Here is a 20,120-nt window from a genome sequence, read left to right as displayed (position 1 = left end):
GAGTGCACCCTTAGCAGTTTGCAGTAATATCCTAAGCTGTGTGCTGCAGCTGACACTCGTGAGGGACAGGATTCCATCCAGAGAGATTCAAACAGGCTGAGCTCTGGGCCCAGGAGAACCTCAGGGGGTTCAGCAAAGCCAAGTGCAAGGTCTGCACCTGGGTCATGGCAGCACCCACTGTCAGTGCAACTGGGGGACGTAAGGATAGAGCACAGCCCTGCCAAAAAGGACCGGGGGTACTGGTGGGGGGCAGCTGGACATGAGCCAGCAGTGTGCCCTGGCAGCACAGAAAGCCCAGCGGACCCTGGGCTGCAGGCAGAGCAGCGCGGGCAGCAGGGCAGGGAGGTGCTCCTGCCCCTCTGCTGTGCTGTGACAGCTCACGTGGAGCACTGCGTCCACAGGTGGAGTCCTCAGGGCAGGAGAGACGGGGAGCTGCTGGAGTGCGGCCAGAGGAGGGACACAGAAATGGCGGCAGGGATGGAAGCCCTCCCTGCGAGGACAGGCCGAGAGCTGGGGCTGAGCAGCACGGAGAAGAGAAGGCAAGAGAAGGAGAGCTGAGAGCGGCCCGTCAGCATCTGAAGGGGCTGTGAGAAGGGAGGGGACGGACTCTGCAGTGGGTCTGTGTGATGGGAGAAGGGGAGATGGCTTCAGACTACAAGAGGGGAGATTGAGGTGGAGCTGAGGAAGAAGGTTTGGCAGTGAGGGCGGTGAGGCGCTGGCACAGGTTGCCCAGAGAGGCGGTGGTGCCCCGTCCCTGCAGACAGCCAAGGTCAGGCTGGACGGGGCTGTGAGCACTGCTGAGCTGTAGGTGTCCCTGTGCGCTGCAGGGGAATTGGACGAGATGACATTTAAGAGTCCCTATCAACTCAAACAATTCTAGGATTGTATGCTTCCATCACAACCAGAAAGGTGAGGTCCTTGCCTGGTTACCAAGGAAGTGAAGGTGTGACATTCCGTGCTGCTAGGAGTGGTTTAAGTCTGTGCTGCTCACTGCTGGACTCTGTTCCCAGATCAAATCCAGACCATGTACAACTTCCTCAGTGGCTCCTTAAAGCATGCCACTGGCCATGGGGAGGTGTGGACAGAAACCTCCAAATTCTCCCAGTTTGGCTGGAGGTGCACCACCAATGAGAACGATTACTCGCACAAAGTACTTATGGGGAACTGGAATGAAGAGCGCTACGACATCCGGAACATCACACAACCCAAACCACTTCCTTCCCAAGTATGTGCTGGGCCTTTCACGGACGTAGCAAATCTCAGCTGAGGTATTCCTTGGTCACTGAATTTGTCACATACGCAGGGCCTTATCCATTCCATCAGCTTTGAATATCATAGAGATGAGCCTGCCATGAATAGCTCCCCTTCTGCTGCCCTGCTCCTGGTCTTTCCTAATGGATTTTAAAAATGCAAAGCCAATTCCTTTCCTCGGCTGAGCACTCTACAACAGTTCCACTGCAGGGCAGAAGCCGTGAGAAATGCTTCTTCATTTAATCTCAGCCTTGCTCTTAGTAGTGGCTCCAGTCAAACTGTGGTGCCTTTGCTGTTCAGCGTTTTGCCCTGAGATGGTGAATGCAAAGAAGTCACCCAAGCTTTGTGATCTTACCTCAGACTGACTTCAAAGCAGGGGTGTGATTGCAGGTACTTTGTTCCTCCTGTAAGGTGCAAAATGCTGAAGTTTTTAGTTTATATTTGGCAGTGTTAAATGTGAGTTTTTCTTTCCAGTATGCTCACTGCTTTGAAACGACGTATTCTTCGGATTACAACATGGACAAGGATCAGAGAACGGGAAGTATGTGTGCAGAATTGAAACAAAATGTTTGTTCTGTAGCAAGGTTAAAGAAGATCTTTGGATGACATTTTGCCCAGAGACGACAGACTGATGTTTTCTCTGTTGAGCTGTATTCCTGCACCATCACAGAACAGGTCTTTCGAGTCTTTCAGGGAGTGGCACTTGCATTTCATGTGTTCTTGCCTAGCTGCCCTCATCACACTTATTCCTGAGAGATCTCCATTGAAAAGCCCCATTTCTTGTTTCTGAGTTGGAGCCTTTGTGGAAGAAATGGATGTGCGGCTGTTGGTCGGCGCTTGGCTGCAGTGAGCCAGCAGTGTGGCCAGGAAGGCCGACGGATCCTGTCTGTGTCAGCAGGAGCTGGCTTTTGTTCTCTGAGTGGTCGGGCACTGGCACAGGATGCCCTGGGAGGTGGTGGAGTCATTGCCCCTGGAGGTGACCAAAGAAAGGGTCGATATAGCACTGAGGGACATGGTTTAGTGGGGAAATAGTGGTGGTAGGTGGGACTAGATGATCTAGGAGGCCTTTTCTAACCTTAACGATTCTGTGATTCTAACAAATCCCTGCTCTGTAGAAAGGATTTCCCCCCATTTACACTTTTTGGATACACTTGGATATATTTTGGATATATATATTTTAGACATTCTTTCTCAAGTTGGCTTTGTTTCTCCTTTCAGGATTTGAACAAGAACCTCATTGGTTTCCGGGCCACCAGCCTGAGTTGGAACCTCCTTTGTTCAAATCAACTGCCCAGTCCTGCTACACAATTGACTACAGGCCTCCACACAGCCACTGCTCATGTCCAGCACCTAGAGAAGGAACAAAAAGGATGCAGACAAAGCAACAGAGATGAAGGGGACTGCAGACTACGCCTTCAGGATAACAGGAGGCCTGTCTGCTAGCCGTGCTGCGAAGATATCCCTCAAACCAAAACAACCTGTCCTGCATTAGAGCCAAATACAGCATCTTGTGAAATATGTTGCTCCTGCTTTCTCAGCAGTATTGTTTGTAATTAACCCGTGAGTTTCTGTCATGCTTCACTTTGTCACTGAAGCTCAACTAACACCTTACCTGGTAGAACTTTTTAAACTAGAGCTTGGCATTCAGGTGGGATCTGGTGCATTTGACAGTGATCCCACCTCACTGAGTTCTCACTGTAGTCCTTTCCCTTAAAGCCATGGAAGAAGTTTGCCCACTGAGTTCACCTGAGATTTTGACTGATCTCTTATAATTCTTGTCTTAGCAGGTATAAGAGACATAGAAGATGGGTCACAGAATCATAGAATCATTAAGGTCAGAAAAGACCTTTCCAGATCACCCAGTCCACCAGCACTGCCCACTGAGTCCCTCAGTGCGACATCCACCCCTTCCTTAAACACCTCCTCCCCCTTCCTGGACAGCCTGTTCCAACACCTCATCAGTCATAGCTGAGTACAATGACCTGTGCAATAGACCTGGTTTTCGGAGGTTTTTCGGGGTTTTTTGTTTTGGGGGGGGGAGGGAAGGAGGGGGGCAGGAATTGCAGAAATTATGTTCCAGTAATACAGACTTTCCTTTCCGCTCATAGCTCTTTGAAGAGAGGTGCTAAGCAGATTCTGACACATGAGAAGGACTTAGTATTGTTTTGTACCATACAACAGTGTTAGCATAAATCAGATGAATACTCTAGACTTCAGATGCTATTTATTGTTTGAAGGGCACAGACAACATAGTTTCAGAGTGATGTGGTTTGCATCATTAGAGCAGGACATTTTTCTCCTCTCTGGATGTATCTGTGTTTACTGCAGCTATGCAGTTGTCATCTGCAACTGCTCCCAAGTGATTGCAGCACTTGAATGCTTTTGCGTAGCATGGATCATTCTAGAAATACAAGATACAGTTGTTCCCCATTCAGCTGTTATCTGACACCCACACTTTGAATGGGTTTCGATTGTCATGAAGTTGTCATACCAGCCTAATCTCCACTGGAGAAACTTTTCTATTGCTTGTGAAACACCCAGAAATCCTCAGGAAACACTGAAAGGAAAGGCTCATGCAGTTAGATGTTTGCAAAACATTAGAATAAATGAAGTTACACCAGCAAAGTGTTTTTGAACACAGAGACAAGCACTCCTGGACACACCTGCCACACAAGCTGTAAGCAAGAATGATGCCAGATATGTTTCCCTATGCTGCAAACTTACATGGCTTTCTTGAGCCAACACCTCTCTTGTCTCAAGTGCTCCAAACCAAAAACTACAGACTGCTTATTCACGTTTTATTTGTTAGTAAACTTACTCAGCATAAATAAATAAGAGTGGCCATTGAGCAGAGCTGGCATCCGATGAGAAGTGCTCTTGAATGGCCCTGGCGTGACATCACATAGCAGCCTACTTCCTCTGGGATCCTGCAATGGCAGGCTTCTCTTCACGGGTGATAGGAATACTTCGCTCAGGGACGTCGCTTTGTTTTCTCGGTGCACTCACTGTCAGGACACCATCCAGAGAGAGCGATGAGGTGATGGTCAGGGGATCCACGTCAGCTGGGATCCTGTATTTCCTGCTGAACTCCCTGGCAATAAAGCCATGCTCATCCTTCAAAAGGAGAAGAGAAGGAACAGCGCTGATTAGAAGTGTTCCCTCAGTTCCACCTAAACCATGGGTCTTTAGCATAAAGTCTGAGTTCAGGAAGCTTCAGCTCCCAAAGGAAAACTTTTCAGAAAGTTAAAAGAGTTTTTATTATGAGATCTCCCTTGTAAAGATCTGAGAACGGCTGAAGCGAGAGAATGGCCTGCCCCTGCAGGTGGTGCAGGCACCCTTTGCAGGATGAGGCTTCCTCCACCAGCTTTTGTGCCTGCCAGCTTTGTTTCACAGTGCTGTGCTGCCATGGCTAAAATGTAGGACCTACAGCTACCTCCAGAGCCAGCAGCCCCTCCTCTTGAGGGTCTCCAGGCCCTCAGAATACACAGCTTCCAGGTGAGTTCTTCTCAACTCTAGCCAAAAAAACCTTGCAGAAGCTATTTCAGAATTATGAGCTTCCAGCATCTATGAGTAGCGCTGAATTTTTTGACTGACAGATCTGGGCTCCCAGAAGCTTTTGGACCTGATGGATACACTGATACAGCTACTTTATCTCTAGGATTTGTTTCCTTCTTGCAAGTAGAGGGGGATGGGCAATCCCTGTTATGTACAGCCTTACACATGGCTTTTGGCCTCTCTTTGACCATTTGCCACTGAGCCAGCAAGCAGTGGGACGGCTGACAGCAGAGCACAACCCTTACGGACTGTAAGTTGGTATTTTTTCAGGAACAGATAGCCTCTTGCTAATGGAACAGGGCAATGCATGGATTCATTATGTGGTTTAATTATTACAGCTCACTGTTAACTTATTGAATGCCTCTCTGCATTCCTGTCTTCTTCCCAGAAAGAGGGAGGCCCAGAAATGCTCACTTCAAAGTTGATTTTCCAGTTCAGTTCTCAGGTCATGCAACACCAGCACTAAATCTCCACTCTGCTGCTGCCCAGTCTGGAATCGGATCGGTTTGCACAGAGATCGTCCATTAGGATTGGTTGATCAAAAACACTGCAAGTGTTTCAGAAGGGCAAAGAAGAGGATTATTCTGCAGCCTCCTTGTTTAACCATAGATGAGGAGGCACACACTGGCTAACAGTGACAAAATTAAAGAAGTACCTGCCGCTCCTCGTGTTTCCCATGAATTTCTATCATGTCCCCAAGCACCTTCACTTTCAGCTCCTCAGGGGAGAAATGCTTCACATCAAGATTTACAGAAAATTTGTCCTTCTCCAGTCGCATCTGTAAAACAAGGAGACAACTTCAGGCAAAGGTTTCAGCTTCATCAGACTCTCAGCATGCAGCAGGTCACGCTCACACTGGGCTATCTCCACATGCCCTGCCTGACCTGCATTCAGTCCTGGGATTCTTATCTGGCTCAGATTGTCTCTTGTTAGCTTCTTCCATTCATGCCCACCACTACAGCACATAAAGCATGATGCTTTCTCTCAGGATAAACATATAATAAACATTTTCTGGGGAATAAGGAAGAGATTTTCTCAATTTGAATTTGTTAAAACTGACTCCCCAAACTTTTTCTGAGGTGTCTGGAGATTTCCAGTCTCTGCAACTGAATTTTGCTAAGTCTTTCTGGAAAAAGAAACTGAGTGTGCAGCTGACTACAGCTCATGTGTGTCACTCGCAGGCTTTTCCCTGCAACATCACTCCTTAAAAACAAAAATAGCGTGTGTCAGCTAAGCAGCACTACTGCCTCACCTCTCTTATCTGAGCAGCAGGGCTACTGCTGAAACTCTGAGTCACCTGCTGCTCATCTTGCCTCCTTACCTTCCATTTTGCACTTTGTCATCTCCAGCAAATGCTGCTTTTTGCTGGCTCCTGAGGTTGAATTTGCATTTTCTGCCTGTCTTGGATAAGTCAGTGGGACTCAGCAGTGCAAGCTGGCTCTCTCTGCCTTCCTGCTGTGGTCATGGTCAGGAAACACACGAGGCTCCTGCAGCTCTGTTCTGGGACATGGAGGCAGCTTCCATGCCAGTTCTAGGTTACTGGTTTCCTCAGTTTTACCTGGAAGGCTTCCTGCTCCTTCTGCTAGATAATTTGTGAGGATTTCTCCAATGAGAAAGTCAGATGTTGATGTTATTACCTGTGGTGCTTATTATGCCTGCTTCAGCAGATGACCAGACCCAGGTGACTAAACCAAGGGAAACATCAAGCAAAGAGTAAGAAAATACTTCCCTCTCACTCCGTTGGCTTTGAGTAGCTCTATAAGTTATTTGCAAATAGACAGCTGACCTGCACACTGAACAAGGTCATTTGAGCTGCGTGCCTCAGCCCCTGAAGCAAGCAGATGGCCATTTAAAGGCCCTCCCGTCCCATATCTCTCTGAAAACACTGCTCTGTCTGCCAGAGATGCTTTAGCTTTGGCCTCTCTATTCAGCACCGGGGGGCTCCCACGCTGCCTGGCATGGGGGTCCCACTGCTCCTCTACTTCTCAGGAGGAAGCAGAATGGAAAATTTTTCAGGGCAGACAGAGAAATCAGGCTTCCTCCTTTCTCCTGTCAGTTCCTGCAGTCATTCACAGCACACACACAGCTCAGTTTGTCTCTGTGTGTCCATGACTCTGGCAATACTTGCTCTCAGTTACAAGTGATTAGCAAAGCGTGCAGAGGAACTTACCTAACACAGAGGAGCAGAGGCAAAAACTCAGCACCCTTTTCCCCAGGCTTTTCCTATTAACAATCTACAAGCAGCGTCCCAGCTCTCCTGAGTTCCCAGCTCCAGACCCATCAGGATGTGCACCCAGCGGTAACAAAGAGCAGAAAGCAGGGCAGATTACCTCTGAGAGTCCCGTCTCCAGCCAACTGGGCATCCGAAAGAAGGGGGATCTCATCAGGAAGGGGCTGAGGCTGGGGGAAGTAGGGAGCAGCTCTGACTCCTGCAGGTGCTCTCCAAATATCTGGTCAAAGATACGGCTCGGTGTCAACCAAGAAAACAGAGGTCTGCGGATCAGGGGGTTGTGTATGGTGATATCCATCGGAGCGCGACGGAGGAGCCAAGCAAACGACTGCTGCAGTGCTGTGCCCAGCACAGGGGGCAGCTTTATACCCGTGTGGTTGGCGGGGCCTCTCCCCCCGAGGCCTCCTGAATAGTGGTGTCAGGGATTTTATTGTCCCAATCCGGGACTGGTCCCTTCAGCAGTGCCCAGGAGTGTCTGGGGGTTTGAACAGATTGCTAAGGAGGAGGGGGAAGGGGAGAAGAAGACAAGGAGACTAATGGGGCAGCAAGAAGCCAAGCTGCCCGGCTGCCCGCCCCGCGCCCCACGTGCTGTTTATCTGCCGAGTCCCAAGCAGGCTTGGCGGATGTTCCCAGCTGCTTCAGATGCCAGCAGGATCAATGCAGCTCCTATCTTTGGCTCACATGGAAAAGGACAAGGGGCTGTTGTTCCCTGTGACGGCACCATGGCTGCAGCTCCCCACTGCACCCACGCGCCTAGGAAAGGCTCTGCCTTCCCTTAAAGCGAAGGAAGCCGCACGCCATAGCTGGAGGGCAACATGGACCCCAAAAGGTCTGTTGTGATGTACTCCGGTGTGCAGCTCTACAGACTAGTGAGCACCCTACATAAGCACCTGCTGGTGTGTGCACACTAAGGATGGTTTCCACAGGGCATCAGGTGATACCTCTTCCTCTTTGCCTACTAGAGAAACCACTTTGCGGGAGAGAGCAGAAGAGCCCAGCACTCTGCAAGCAGAGATAAAGCAGGCAAACAGCAGCCCTGCAGAGCTGCACTGCTGCTTGCCTTCTCTGGTTTGCAAACTCCCTTGTTCTGTTTGCCCTGCAGCAATCAGTTCAGATCATGAGACTGGGTTCAGCCCAGCAGCTGTCTTTAAAGTACAAGAGCTCTGAGTATCTGCAACTTACATACAGCCTTCTGGCTTAGGGGCACATCATTCTCACTGCTAGCACCATCAGTCCCCTGCAAAAGGGCCTGACCCTCTTCCTGTTCACTTGCCTGCAAGATTAGGGAGTAGAATTCACCCTCTGCAGAAGCCCCAGCAGTACTTTGTCCAGTTCCATATTACGTCAGCAGTAGTGCACCTGCTCTCTCGCACCGCAGACATGGAAATCTCTGGTTTCAGAGTATGAGGAGCTTAACTGGGTACTACCTCCCAGTTCAATAAAAGTGGATCTAGGCCAGCTTCAGACCCTGCTTAATGTGTGACCTCCAGCACAGGCATTCTTCTGATCCCACTGCACAGCACTGAAGCCCTGGCCAAGGCACAGCCCAGACAGCTGGCTCACAGCGGCACAGTTCTGGAGTGTCAGCATCAGGGTCTGCTTAGTGCCACTTAACAGTCTGCAGCACCTTACCACTCCCAGGAACAAGAGACTCAGCTTCAGGGGAAAACAAATCCCTTTCTCTGGGGCTGATTTGAGGGCTAAGCTCACAACGATGGCTTTGCATGACTGCACACAACCTCACCAAGCACCAGCCACCATTAGGCATTGTCCTGTCCCCTGCTGGCTCGGCAGGGGCAGCTGGGGGCCCAGTTCCTGTCTCTTGTCTCCTGCCCAAGGCAGGGAATCAGGAGGTGCAGGATTGCACCCCGCTGACAGGCAGAGTCTGCAGCTCTACAGGAATGCAATGAGGCGCTTCCCTCGTCACCCTGGCGAGGCGGCCCGGGGCCTGGTGCAAGGCTATTTTGGTCTGTCTTTTTATCACACACTCCTCCCTGTGGAATTCACCCAACTAAAACCTTGCAATCTGCAGCCTCGGCTCTCAGAGGCAGCGAGTGCTTGGACAGGCCCCTTCCTCAGCTCTCCATGGCTGCGCGGACGGTGCCCCATGCCTACCCCATGAGCTCAGAGTACGAGTTCGCCAACCCCAGCAAGATCTACGACCAGAACTTTGGAGAAGGTAAGCAGGGAGATGGGACCCCCGGCAGCTCTCTGTCTTTGGGTGCAGGAGGCTGGCACAGTCCCTCTGGAGAGGAGCTTCAGGAGCCAAGGAAGCCCAAGCATGGGAACCCAGGCAAAACCAGGAGGATAGCCTAGGCACAGCCAGGAGCTCTCTTTAGGTCCACCTCCTCCTTCCATGCCCAGTGCTGGTTCCCCTGTCCCTTTCCTGTGCCTCCAGGGTCTGTTCATGCACATGCTCTGCAGCAGGGAGCAAAGCGTTGTCCCCCCATGCCCCCCACCTCACCACACCCCACAGAGGCTGTGACTGTGCAGGACATGTCCCAGTGCTCTTCTCCATTGCCAGGGGAGGTTGCACCCTGCTCATGGGAGAGGTGTGTCAGCAGCAGTTCCACCTTGCCCACAGCAGGATCGGGGGGAGGGATTTTAGAAAACTACTGCTGGGGGAGGGGGAGGGGAAGATTTTGTAGCCGGGAACAGTGAGAAAAGCTGAGCTGGGGTGTTAAGCACAAAGCCCGGCAACGGTTGGCAGAGAGGAAGGAATGTGGGCAGCAGCAGAACCATTCAGCATCGGCACAGCAGCGTGAAAAGGCAAAAAGATCCAAGGAAAGCCCTCTGGACAATGGCAAACAAAAGGCCTTTAGTTCTTCAGGGCAGTGTCTTCACCATCAGCATTTTCCATGCCCAGCCCCAGCCGCGGGCTTTGCGTTGCTGAGCACCCAATGCACCCACCAGTCCCTCCCAGTCCACCCAGCAGATGCCCTAGCTGGATGTCAACCCTCAGCTTATGGCAGAGGAGCCTTTGGTACTGAGTGTGCACTCTGGAGATGCAAGGGTAGGAAATGGCAGAGCCTCTGTCCCCATTGCAGAACTGACGCAGCAGCAATATCAAGGTGTTTGCAGGACCCAGCCTCCCTGCTTCTCCATCCCTCTCCCTGGGAAATCCCCCACTTCCCACTGGGTCTCATTCCTAGGTGTGTCCCCATGTGAGATTTTAGCTCCTGCCCTGTACCACGGCTACTACATCAGGCCTCGGATCAACAAGCAGCTGGATCGAGGCACCTCGGAGGTCAGCCTCAATGACCACAAGTACGAGGTGTTCCTGGACGTCTGCCACTTCCTGCCCGACGAGCTGACAGTGCGCACTGTGGACAACCTGCTGGAGGTGGTGGGGCAGCACCCCCAGAGGGCTGACCGCCACGGCTTCATCTCCCGGGAGTTCACCAGGACCTACATACTCCCGCTGGACGTCGACCCCTTGCTGATGAGAGCTACCCTGTCCCACGATGGCATTCTGAACATTGTGGCACCCCGAACAGGAAAGGAGGTGAAGGCCAGGATCATTGAAGTGAAGATAATCCAGGAGCAGACAGTGGGGCAGGAAGAACAGTCTGAGGAAGAAAAAGGAAAAGAAGAGTCCTAAAGGCCCCAAAGCTGGGTTTGAGCAGGGAGGGGGGAGAGGCAGAAAAGGGAGTCACTGTGCCAGGCCTCTGTTTCTCACCATCAGTGTTTAGAAGGGCTGGAACACAGCTGTGCATATGCCAGACTTCTGCTTCTTAAGGCTGATGATCAGAAGAAGGGGCTTGGAAATGAAAAAAGAGGGGGACTAAAGTGTTCATGGAAGGGACTCTAATGCAAGTTTTTCTCCTGGGTGCCCAGTGAGCACCATGCTCTTCTCTCACCCCACACTGCAAGGGCTGCTCTCGCCCAATGCTCTGAGGCTGTGCACCTGCCCATGCAATCCCAGCACCTTGCTGGTGCTGGCCTTTGTGCAGATGCAATGCTGTTAAGTACCCACAGTCTTGAATGGAAAGAGGAATAAATCTGCCTCCAAGCTTCACTCATTTGCCTTGGACTCACACTGCTCCTGCCCACATTACTGTGCAGCAGGAAGGACGGATGATGCCTTAGCAGCTTGGAATGCAAGGAGCAGAGCAGTGGAGAGTTCACTCTGAACTCGTCTGGAGAAAAGTCCCATAAATGAGAGATTTGCCCCTTTAGCAGACATGGTGATGCTACCAGCTACATGAGAAACGTCTTCACAGCCCTGTGACGTGGGACTGGGGATCGGGTGTGCTGCTGTCAGCGGCAGCTGCTGCGCAGCCAGCCCCAGGGTTCAGCAGGCGTCAGGCACAATCCTTGTCGGTGCCAATTAAAGCATCCAGAATGCTGTGTCACCGGCCAAATATGGGGACCCTGGCACAGCTCAGTGCAGCCCTCCTAAGGAGAGAGAAAAGCTCCGAGGTCCCCATGGACAAGCTTCCTCCTGTCAGAATGTGGCTGCAGTCTTCTGCACTCCTCTCTGTGAGGAAGGAGGGCCAGTAAATAATTCAGATGATGCCAAAATAAAAATCACCTTTACAACAGGTTTTGTCTAGGCTATTAGTAATAATTTCAGAGATAATCCCGCATTAATGACTTCCAGTCACCTGCTTGTAAGAGCAAGAACTGACAGGTCCTTTCGGAGCGGACTGCCCCACTGTGCCCCCAGCACACACCCCGTCCCACTCACAGCATCCACCCAAGCCCCTGCAGAAGTCACAGGGCCTGGGCTGGGTCTATGCAGGGCACGGGTCCTAAGAGAAAAGTGCCTATAGCAGTTCAGAGTTCCCTCTGCGGTGATGCCAGCTTGCCTTGCACCCGTACCTATCACAGCACACTCCCAATCTGTGACACACTGCAGTGCAAACGCACAGCAATACAACCATTACACAGTTCTCGTCCCTCTCTTAGGAGCCCCATCCGCTCTCTCCAGCAAGTTCATTCCTCACCGCTGGGCACTCGCAGGTTCGCGCTGTGCCAGGCTCGCAGCCTGTCACCCAGACAGGCCGAGGGCAGCTGCCGGGGTGGGGGGAGGGAGGGACTGGCACTGCCTGGTGCCACCCGGGGCTGCGCCCAACGCTTGCTGTTCGGTGCTGGAACCAGGCGGCTCCCGTCGTGCTGACGAGCTGCAGGGGAATGCGGAGCGGCAGCCAAGGGCTCCCCGGCTGTGCCAATGTTTTCAATGCCTTTCTGTTTCTCCAGTGGAGCTCAAAGCAGCAGCTCCAGCGTTTGTGTTTGAGGCTGATGGGAAAAGGCTCCCAGACTCTTTGTTTTTCCTCTCCACAAAGCAACGTAGTTATCCCAGAAATCAAAACAGTGGCTCACTGAATCAACAGCGTCTGTGGACAAACCCTGAGACACAGAGTCTGCAGTTTCCCAACGGTACTCAGATTCCTGAGACCACCTGGCCTGTGCAGCAGCCCAAGAACTGGTCCTGCTGGGGGCAGGGCTGAAGCCCACCCCCCTGCATCAGTCAGGCCCAGGCTGCAGGACTTTCAGAAGCCCAGCTGCACAGAGCAGCAGATTCAGCTCAAGACCCTGTGCAGCTTGCAGTGCAGCTCCCCCAGGAGAGCAGCCGTGACCCTGGCTGAAGCATGGTAGAATTCTCCTCCTCCTTCCGCTGCTGGGAAGCCCCAGGCTTTGCTCTGTGATCAGGCAGACAAGCGATGCTGGGAGACTGGGAGCAGAGCTGCCTCCCCTCAGCCCACCAGAAGGGAGAATGGGAGCTCCCCCAGCTGTCAGCACATCCCTTGGAGTGTTCAGACCCACACAGAACTGCCAAATTGAGGCCGTGGGGCACAGTTTCTGTTCCAGGGCAAAATCAACAATACTTTGACATTAAGTATTACCTCAACAACCAGATGTGCTCTATAAACCTACTCCCACTTCTGCTGGGCCACTGCCTCCCTCGCAGGTGATCCACTCCCTTCCCCAGGTGATGCCACACATTTTCCAGACATCCCACTTGATACGCATGAACAGAACTGACAGCTCCTGTTCTCCCTGAGCTCCCACTTTAGAGCTCCTCTTGCGCAGGAACACCTGAATCCCTCCTGCACTCCTTCCCTGCCGGCATGCCAGGAGCGGGGCAGCTGAAGGCACAATTCCAGCCCTAGGCCTGGCCCCGGAGGACGGCAGCTGCCCCTCCCAGCCCCGGGCAGCCGGCGGCAGCCCCCCGGTAGATGGCACGCACGGGCCCGGCGCGGCGGCGAGAAATCTGATCCTGCAGACACTCCCTTGGAATAGCCAGGGGACGAGCGGGGAACCAGGAAATACAAGCCGTGCCCGTGCAGAGAACGCTCCGGCTTCATGGAGGAAGGAGCGACATGGGCAACCGCTGCAGCTGCGGGCGCCCGTGGTGAGTACGGCGGGGCGGGGGGCGGCGGCCGGAGCCAAACTCGGGCAGCGCTCAGCAGGGCTGCAGCGGGGCTGCTCCTCGCACCTGCCGAGGCGGGGCGGGCCGGGGGGCTCGCCTCGTCGGTGCTATAGCTGGGTTCTGCGAGGATCGAGTTGAAATCCTTAAAAGTTCCCCAGCGGAGGTAAAACCTGCAGGCTGTGGCACTGCCCCGAAGGGCAGCGGCCCCCCCAACCCGGGCCGCGCTGTTCAGATGCTGTCAGGCTCCCGAGAGGAGGGGCGGCTCAGCCCCCGCTCTCACGCTTCGCCGGTGCGGCGCACGGGGTGGTGCCGGGTGGGAACACGGAGTGCTGAAAGCGCGGGGAGAGCTGTAGGTATCAGGTGAAGCGCAGGAGGCTTTCTCTCCAACACTGTATTTGCTCAAGTAATAGAAAATCATCGGAGCTTTTTAATAATTAAGAGGCACAGCATCACCTAGTGGCTGGAGCCGAAGAGAGAGTTTGTACACCCAGAGTCCGGGGTTCAGGAATAGGAATTGCAGATGGAAGGGGGGAAGCTGGTTCTCGAAATCTCCTTGTCTTCCACTTCCTCTGCCCTATGGCAGGGGTTAAACAAGGTGCCCAAGGCACTCTCTTCAGGCTGCAGTGAACAAGAGCCTACACAGGCCCCTTGGAGCGCAGAAAGCACCATCAGCACACACCGTGTGGCACCCCCAGGTCTGAGCAATGCCAGGCCATGCGCAGACACTTCTGCCTCATAAAGAAAGCCTAAACCCAAGCTGGATGGTCAGCTGCCCAGACAGGGCTGAGCAGGAAAGCAGCTCTCCGCTCTCCCTGGGGAGCAGTGTGGTGGCAGCCTGGCTGCAACTGCCACTTCAGGGTCAGTGCCAACTTCTGCTGTCCCAAGGCTGCAGGACCAGGACTGCTGCGTCCTTCTGGGTGTTTTTCCCAAATGGAGAGTTAGAAGCTGGGGTGTTTCTGCTGGTGGTGTCACCACCGTCTCCCTGCTCCCCTCTGGCAGTAGAGGACTAAGCTCTGGCCCAAGAGCCTTTTGCCCCAGCAGCCCTTGTGGGGCTCTCATGCTAACTCGTGCCCCATGTAGGGACCGAAGTGGAGCTCTCCCAGGAGCTTCTCACTGTGTCTTGCACAGGAAAGCACCTGGCTGAGGAAGGGCCTCAGGCTTGCAGGCTTCCCTACGCTGCACAGGCGGTGAACAGATAAGTAAGGAGAGTGGAAGGTAAATGAGTCTGTGCTGTAGGTAACATGGCTTGTAGGACACCCACAGACCACCATGACCAAGAGCAGACTGTGGTGCACTGAAGCCCCACTGCAGAGGTCTGCGTGATTCATGGCTTTGCCTTCGTGACAGAGGGAAAAAAGGTGCTGCTTATCTTAGTTCAGGTACTTCTGGGCACCAGTAATGCTTTTATTTCTAGATATTTACTCAGCATCAGCAAAGAGCTGGCTTCCTAACTAAAGCTGAGACTTGTAAAAGGGGAGGTAGGTACCTGCCTTTTGTAGGGAAGGGAGGAGGTTCCTGAAATCTTAAGAAAATCCTTTTCAGCAAACTTCTTCAGAACAGAAGCTGTCAGTGAAAGAAAGCATGCCCTGGGGTCTGGGTGTCTCCGCAAGTTCAGCCCTGGGCAGGATTCTCACTTCACTCTGCATGGGCAGCAAAGGATGCCAGAATTTGGGGCTCAGCATGAAGCAGAAATTAGGTTGGTAATGACATGGGGAAAGGAGAAGCAGCGGTGCAGGAGCAGGGACACATGCTGTCATGCAGAATACAGCATGCATCCATCAGGTTGTCAGTTACAGCACGTCTGACCTGGTTTTGAGAAGAAGAGGGGAGAGGTTTGCCTTGCTCGTTTCCCTTGCCACATCCATTGTAATTACTGCAGATCTGAGGCAGAGAGATGCTGTCTCCTGCCTGGCTGTGATTAGCCTGCAGACAGTCTCAGAACAGACTACACGCTGGCTGCTAATGCTCACTCTGCAAAGAATGACAACCAAAACAAGCCAAGGCGGTTGGGAAAGCTGGGGCTGGAACGTGCCTCCCAGCAAAGAGACTTTGGACTCTGCTGAACTTACTTCACATGGTGCTGTTTTAATTGCAGCCCACAACCTGACTGCAAAGATGCAAAAGCTCCAGCACAAAGCCAGGCAGGGAGGGTCCTGGAAACCCTGCGGGCTCATGGCAACAGTGGAGGGGGATCTACAGGTGGGAACCACATCAGGACAACGCCATAAGAAGCAGAGCTGAATCCTTTTGTACAGCCCCTGCATTCCCCAGAGCTACCCTTGATTTCCCAGCTCCTGGTTAATAATTACCAGCTGTTTTGAAGGTCTCCTGGTCCTTTGTCATTCCTTTTCTCCTTTTGCCATTAGAACAGCAAGCCATTACCACACACTCAGCCCTGCTCTGTTGCTCCCAAAACTGCCTCTAAAACTGTGCCTCAGGCACCTCTTTGCTCCTACCTGTGGCAGATCTGTCAAGCAAATGCACGACATGCTTTGGACCTTGGCTGATCTCTGGGAGCTCTCCAGCCCCCTTCAGAGCCCTGGCTGCTCACATTCAGTTGTGCTGCAGGCTCTGTTAAGTGCATGTGTGTGCAAAGGAGCAGCTGCACCAGGGCTGGCACCTGCTCCCTTCCAGCCATACGAGCATTCTGCAAGGATAACATTTGCTTCATGCTGCAAAGACAACATTTGTCTCATGCATCTGGCCTGGAATGTGACACATCTCTGCTCTGGCCATGCTGCCCGGCCAGCACCAGACTGTGGAAGTTTGGCTCTGCTGTTGCATGCAGAATGAATTTGGCTCCTATTTGCGCCATGGCTGGGACATGGTTGTGTTTGGCTTTTCTCTCTCTGGTCACACAGGTACGGACAAGATTTGTGTTTGGCTTGGCTTATATAAAGTGTGCAACTTGTTTGGTTTGGTTGTGTTTAAGTGGAAAACTGCAATCAGGAAAAACACAGTCTGAAAGATTAAATTAGCATGTTGGCTGTGCACAGCTAGCTGCTCGGTGGGCAAGGAAGCCGAAGCATGGGCTATAAGAGCTTCTTGTTCTAAGACAAATGTTTCATGCTAAGGGGGATCATGCTCAGTATCCTGTAACTTTGATCATACAGCTGTGGAAACATAGTTGCAGTGAAATATGTTCTCCTTCACACTGATGCCTGTGCGTAACAGGACTGCCAGACAGGGCTGAAAGGCAAGGAGTCTTGGGGGTGTCTGTAGCGTGTAGTAGAGGAGTCATTGAAGAGGGACCCCTGGACCTTTTCCCTGCAAAATTCCCTCACATTCAGAAGGTGTCTCATTCCCTCAGCAGGGCTGGAGCCTGCACAGATGCTCACAAAGCTCTGAGTGGAACTTGGCAGTCCCAGACACCCAAATAGGGGTGGTTGGATTGGGGGGAGGGGAAGGAGGGGCTCTTGGATTTCCCTGAACAAATGCAGAATGTTGGGGTGTGCTTCTGAGTGTGATGAAGGCAGATGGTGAAGCTTCTCGAGGCTGACATCTCTCTCTGATTCCAGGAACTGTCCTTCGCTTTTTAAAAGGAAGAAGGAAAAGCAAGGTAAGGATTTGTGAAGATGCTCTAGAGTGCAAGAGCAGTGGAAGTAAATCAGCCCCTGGATAGCTGGCATTCATCAGCGCTGGCTGCAGATGGATCCCTTAGCTGAGGCCCTCTCCCAAACTCTTCCATACTTGACCTTTCTCAAGAGAGGTCTGACAGAGGCAAAAGGCAAATTTCATTGAAATTTAAAGCAGGGGCGATATAAGCCATGGAATTTGGCAAGAGGATGGGAATGGGCTTCACTGGTATATCTAAAATATCTGAGTTGTGCACATAAAAATGTGTAAGTACCCTGTTGTGCAGCACAGCAGGAACTGAATCAAACTCCCATAAGAGCTGCAAACATTCATCTGACATCAGTGCCTAGAATAAAGCAGGGAGGAACTAATAGCCCAGTTGTGTCCTGTGGCCTCTGGACCATGCTGGGCAAAATATGTTTGCAGGCAGCAGAGGAAATAACAAAGTTAAAACTGGATCTGACTTCTCCAAAGGCCTGACAAGGAGGCTCTCTGTGCTGTGTACATCCTTCTGGGTTCTGCCAAGAACATTGCGGTCCACAGCATGTTGTCATCCCAGGAAACCTTATTTTTTCCAAAGAAACAAGCCCAGGCTTTCTTCTGGGAGACGGGCCTCAGAGACAGCATGAGGGCTGAGGATGTCAGATGGGGTGGAAATTTGATTCGCGTCCAGGGGAGAGAGCCCATGTGCCAGATGCTGCTTTTTGGAACTCAAAACTGGAACAATAAACAGTTGTGTTAACCTGATCCACCGGTGTCTCTTTTTCAGGAACCAGTGTGAGACATGAGAGCCAACAGCACCAGCCTGGCAGGAAGGTAAACAGCTTCATGGGGTTGTTTTCTGACTGGATGTTGGCAGAACGGGGTTAACCATCGCTTCCTAGCCTAGAGGGGTCAGGCGCACATGGGCTGTTCATTCAGAGCTGTGACATCTCATCCAGTTGTAGGCTGGGAGGGCTGTGGGAGCGATGTGCATTGCTGCACAGTGATACAGGCCTAGTTTTTCTCACTGATCTGTAAAAGATGCAGTAGGATGATGCCTGTCTCTGAGCCTGAGGTGTCAGTGGGCTGGGCAGTGCAGGGGCAGCATGTAGGGCATGCTGGTCCAGTTGACTCTGATCTCTTTTTCCCAAAGCCTCCAGCGCATGAAAATGTCACGGAGTTTCCAGTCTATGCTACTGTGAATAAACCCAAGAACACAAAGCAGGACGACAGCATTCATTATGCAGACATCCAGGTGTTCACCAAGGTGCGGGAGCGCTCTGTGGAAGAGGTGAAGAACTTGCAAATGCAGAATGCCACAGAGTATGCCACCCTCAACTTCCCCCGGCCCAGACTGAAATACGACAGCAAGAATGGGACCTTGGTTTAAAAAGCTTGGTAGCCCCTGCCTCCTTCAGCAGCTAATGGATTCCATAGGCGTAAAGATGCTGCAGGCTCAGGCTAACCTCATGAACGCATCGAGCCTGCCTGCAGAGCAGAGCGGCTGCGTCTTCCACCTGCATGAGAACACACACATTTACTCTCACATGAGGAGTAGTCGCCTCTGGTTCTGCTGGTCAAAAACCAACCTGTTCCCCTTGGCTCTGCACAGCTCTGTGTGGGAATGCAGCATACAAGATTCTGTTCTGGGGCAAGGGAGATGTTGCCATGGGATTTTATGCTCATATTAAGAACAGAATGTGGTTGATAGCGGGAGGAAATTGCATGGAAGTTCTAGCTGTAACTGCTGTAAGGTCTTCCTCTGGTACCAGCCGCTGCACACTGCAGTCATGCACATCGTGCATCTCCTTTTCTCAGAAAGCAGTGTCTTCCCACCATGCACAGCACACTGAGGCCAAGGTCGGAAATGCAGAATTAACCAAGGGGTACAGAACAGTTCCTTCCATTGAAGGGTGGTACCAATTAACTAAGAATGTTAATTGGTCAATGCTTAATTGGTTAATTGGTTAGTGAGCTCTTTTCTCTGAAAATGAAAGAAGGAAAACCTGCAGCTTATCTGAAAGGCAGCCATTTAAAGCCACTGCCTATATTCAGGGTAGTTACCCAGTCCTTGGGCTGCAGTAGCTGTTTGCATGCCTGAGATGCTGTGAATGAATCCTGGACAATTTTAAAGAGGGCTTTGCACTTTTCCTCCATTCATTTTTTATTTTGTGTTGTCAGCCTTAGTTATAAAATCTTGCAACATAGAGTACATGCCATGTGGTGTCTTCTGCTAAAGCTCCTGAAGACACTTTGGAGAATTTGCTTATGGGTTTAAAATAGTGTTAGCAATGCAGGACAGCAGCTGTCCACAATCTTCTACCACAGGGCTGCGTCTGACAGTTGTGGTGTTGGGAGCTGAGAGGGCTCCCAAGCAGTGTCCTCAGGCCCTGAGTCAGTAGTTGGCACAGTCTGTTCCTAGGTAATAGTCTGCACGGCCAAACACAGGTCCTGGAGCAACCTGTTTATTGCCAGTGTTGAAAAATGGACATCTGGTACCTTTTATAAATGTGCAATGTTTTGCATATTATGGCTCATTTAAATGTAAAAGAAAAACCATGAGGGAGCTCCTCCTTGTAACAATAAAGCTGATGTGGGTACTGTGTGCTAAGGCAGAAGTGCTGTGAGGACCAGTCCTACAACCTTTCTACCTGAGCAGGTCTTCTTGCTCGCGCTGTCCAGCAGACAACATCAGGGCTATTATAAAGCCAGACTTTTTAAAATAATGAATGGGAACAGTCTCTTTTTCTACCTGAACAGGATATTCTCTTTTTGCCCGCGCTACTGAGCTGAGCCCAGCTGGCTACTGGAACGCCTGCAGAGTAAGACACAGAGCCATTTAGGTTGCCAAAGATCCCCGTGTCTGAGCGCAGCCCATCCGCCGTGCCCACTGGGCGCCCCTCGGAGGGCAGCCTGCTGAGGTGCGCCGTGGCCTGGAGGTGGCCCAGCACCCTGAACGGCGGTAGTGATTCGGCTCGATTGCCAGGCCCCGAACTGATCAGAAGCCGATGTCACACGTTCTGAGGTTTTTTCCTGAAAGCCTTGTTTTTGCACTGATTAACAGGCTCCAGCAGCCTGTCTCCTACGTTTCCCAAGAGTGTTGATATATCGAACGCTCCTTGGACATTAAAGATAAGATTTTTGAATCGA

General features: G+C 51.9%; 4 protein-coding genes across 4 annotated transcripts; 3 read left to right on the top strand and 1 right to left on the bottom strand.

The window, feature by feature from the left end:
* The first annotated feature begins 1,024 nt into the window (after positions 1 to 1,024).
* On the top strand, positions 1,025 to 2,645 carry CUNH11orf1 (chromosome unknown C11orf1 homolog). The gene is made up of 3 exons (XM_042831859.1): positions 1,025 to 1,225; positions 1,726 to 1,792; positions 2,470 to 2,645. Exons 1-3 carry the CDS (start codon positions 1,025 to 1,027, stop codon positions 2,643 to 2,645), a joined length of 444 nt encoding a protein of 147 aa, XP_042687793.1.
* An 857-nt stretch (positions 2,646 to 3,502) lies between these two features.
* Positions 3,503 to 9,512, bottom strand: CRYAB (crystallin alpha B). The gene is made up of 3 exons (XM_042832191.1): positions 7,137 to 9,512; positions 5,462 to 5,584; positions 3,503 to 4,365 (listed from the first exon to the last, which is right to left on the bottom strand). Exons 1-3 carry the CDS (start codon positions 7,332 to 7,334, stop codon positions 4,162 to 4,164), a joined length of 525 nt encoding a protein of 174 aa, XP_042688125.1. The 5' UTR covers positions 7,335 to 9,512; the 3' UTR covers positions 3,503 to 4,161.
* HSPB2 (heat shock protein family B (small) member 2) lies at positions 9,076 to 11,550 on the top strand. Its single transcript, XM_042832190.1, has 2 exons — positions 9,076 to 9,215; positions 10,189 to 11,550. Exons 1-2 carry the CDS (start codon positions 9,122 to 9,124, stop codon positions 10,635 to 10,637), a joined length of 543 nt encoding a protein of 180 aa, XP_042688124.1. The 5' UTR covers positions 9,076 to 9,121; the 3' UTR covers positions 10,638 to 11,550.
* A 1,667-nt stretch (positions 11,551 to 13,217) lies between these two features.
* CUNH11orf52 (chromosome unknown C11orf52 homolog) lies at positions 13,218 to 20,120 on the top strand. The gene is made up of 4 exons (XM_042832165.1): positions 13,218 to 13,394; positions 16,931 to 16,971; positions 17,758 to 17,804; positions 18,124 to 20,120. Exons 1-4 carry the CDS (start codon positions 13,363 to 13,365, stop codon positions 18,358 to 18,360), a joined length of 357 nt encoding a protein of 118 aa, XP_042688099.1. The 5' UTR covers positions 13,218 to 13,362; the 3' UTR covers positions 18,361 to 20,120.

The sequence above is a fragment of the Centrocercus urophasianus genome, unplaced genomic scaffold (genome assembly GCF_019232065.1).
Source record: "Centrocercus urophasianus isolate 14NV4802_14NV808 unplaced genomic scaffold, USGS_Curo_1.0 seq_37, whole genome shotgun sequence".
NCBI lineage: Eukaryota > Metazoa > Chordata > Aves > Galliformes > Phasianidae > Centrocercus > Centrocercus urophasianus.
This window is presented reverse-complemented; position numbering and strand designations above follow the sequence as displayed.

Coding starts and splice junctions, on each gene's coding strand:
- CUNH11orf1 (XM_042831859.1), top strand. CDS start 1,025: ATGTACAACTTCCTCAGTGGCTCCTTAAAGCATGCCACTGGCCATGGG. Junction 1,226..1,725: donor CCAAACCACTTCCTTCCCAA/GTATGTGCTGGG, acceptor TTTTCTTTCCAG/TATGCTCACTGCTTTGAAAC. Junction 1,793..2,469: donor CAAGGATCAGAGAACGGGAA/GTATGTGTGCAG, acceptor TTCTCCTTTCAG/GATTTGAACAAGAACCTCAT.
- CRYAB (XM_042832191.1), bottom strand. CDS start 7,334: ATGGATATCACCATACACAACCCCCTGATCCGCAGACCTCTGTTTTCT. Junction 5,585..7,136: donor TGGAGACGGGACTCTCAGAG/GTAATCTGCCCT, acceptor CTTGTTTTACAG/ATGCGACTGGAGAAGGACAA. Junction 4,366..5,461: donor GGAAACACGAGGAGCGGCAG/GTACTTCTTTAA, acceptor CTCCTTTTGAAG/GATGAGCATGGCTTTATTGC.
- HSPB2 (XM_042832190.1), top strand. CDS start 9,122: ATGGCTGCGCGGACGGTGCCCCATGCCTACCCCATGAGCTCAGAGTAC. Junction 9,216..10,188: donor CGACCAGAACTTTGGAGAAG/GTAAGCAGGGAG, acceptor TCTCATTCCTAG/GTGTGTCCCCATGTGAGATT.
- CUNH11orf52 (XM_042832165.1), top strand. CDS start 13,363: ATGGGCAACCGCTGCAGCTGCGGGCGCCCGTG. Junction 13,395..16,930: donor TGCAGCTGCGGGCGCCCGTG/GTGAGTACGGCG, acceptor CTCTGATTCCAG/GAACTGTCCTTCGCTTTTTA. Junction 16,972..17,757: donor AAGGAAGAAGGAAAAGCAAG/GTAAGGATTTGT, acceptor TCTCTTTTTCAG/GAACCAGTGTGAGACATGAG.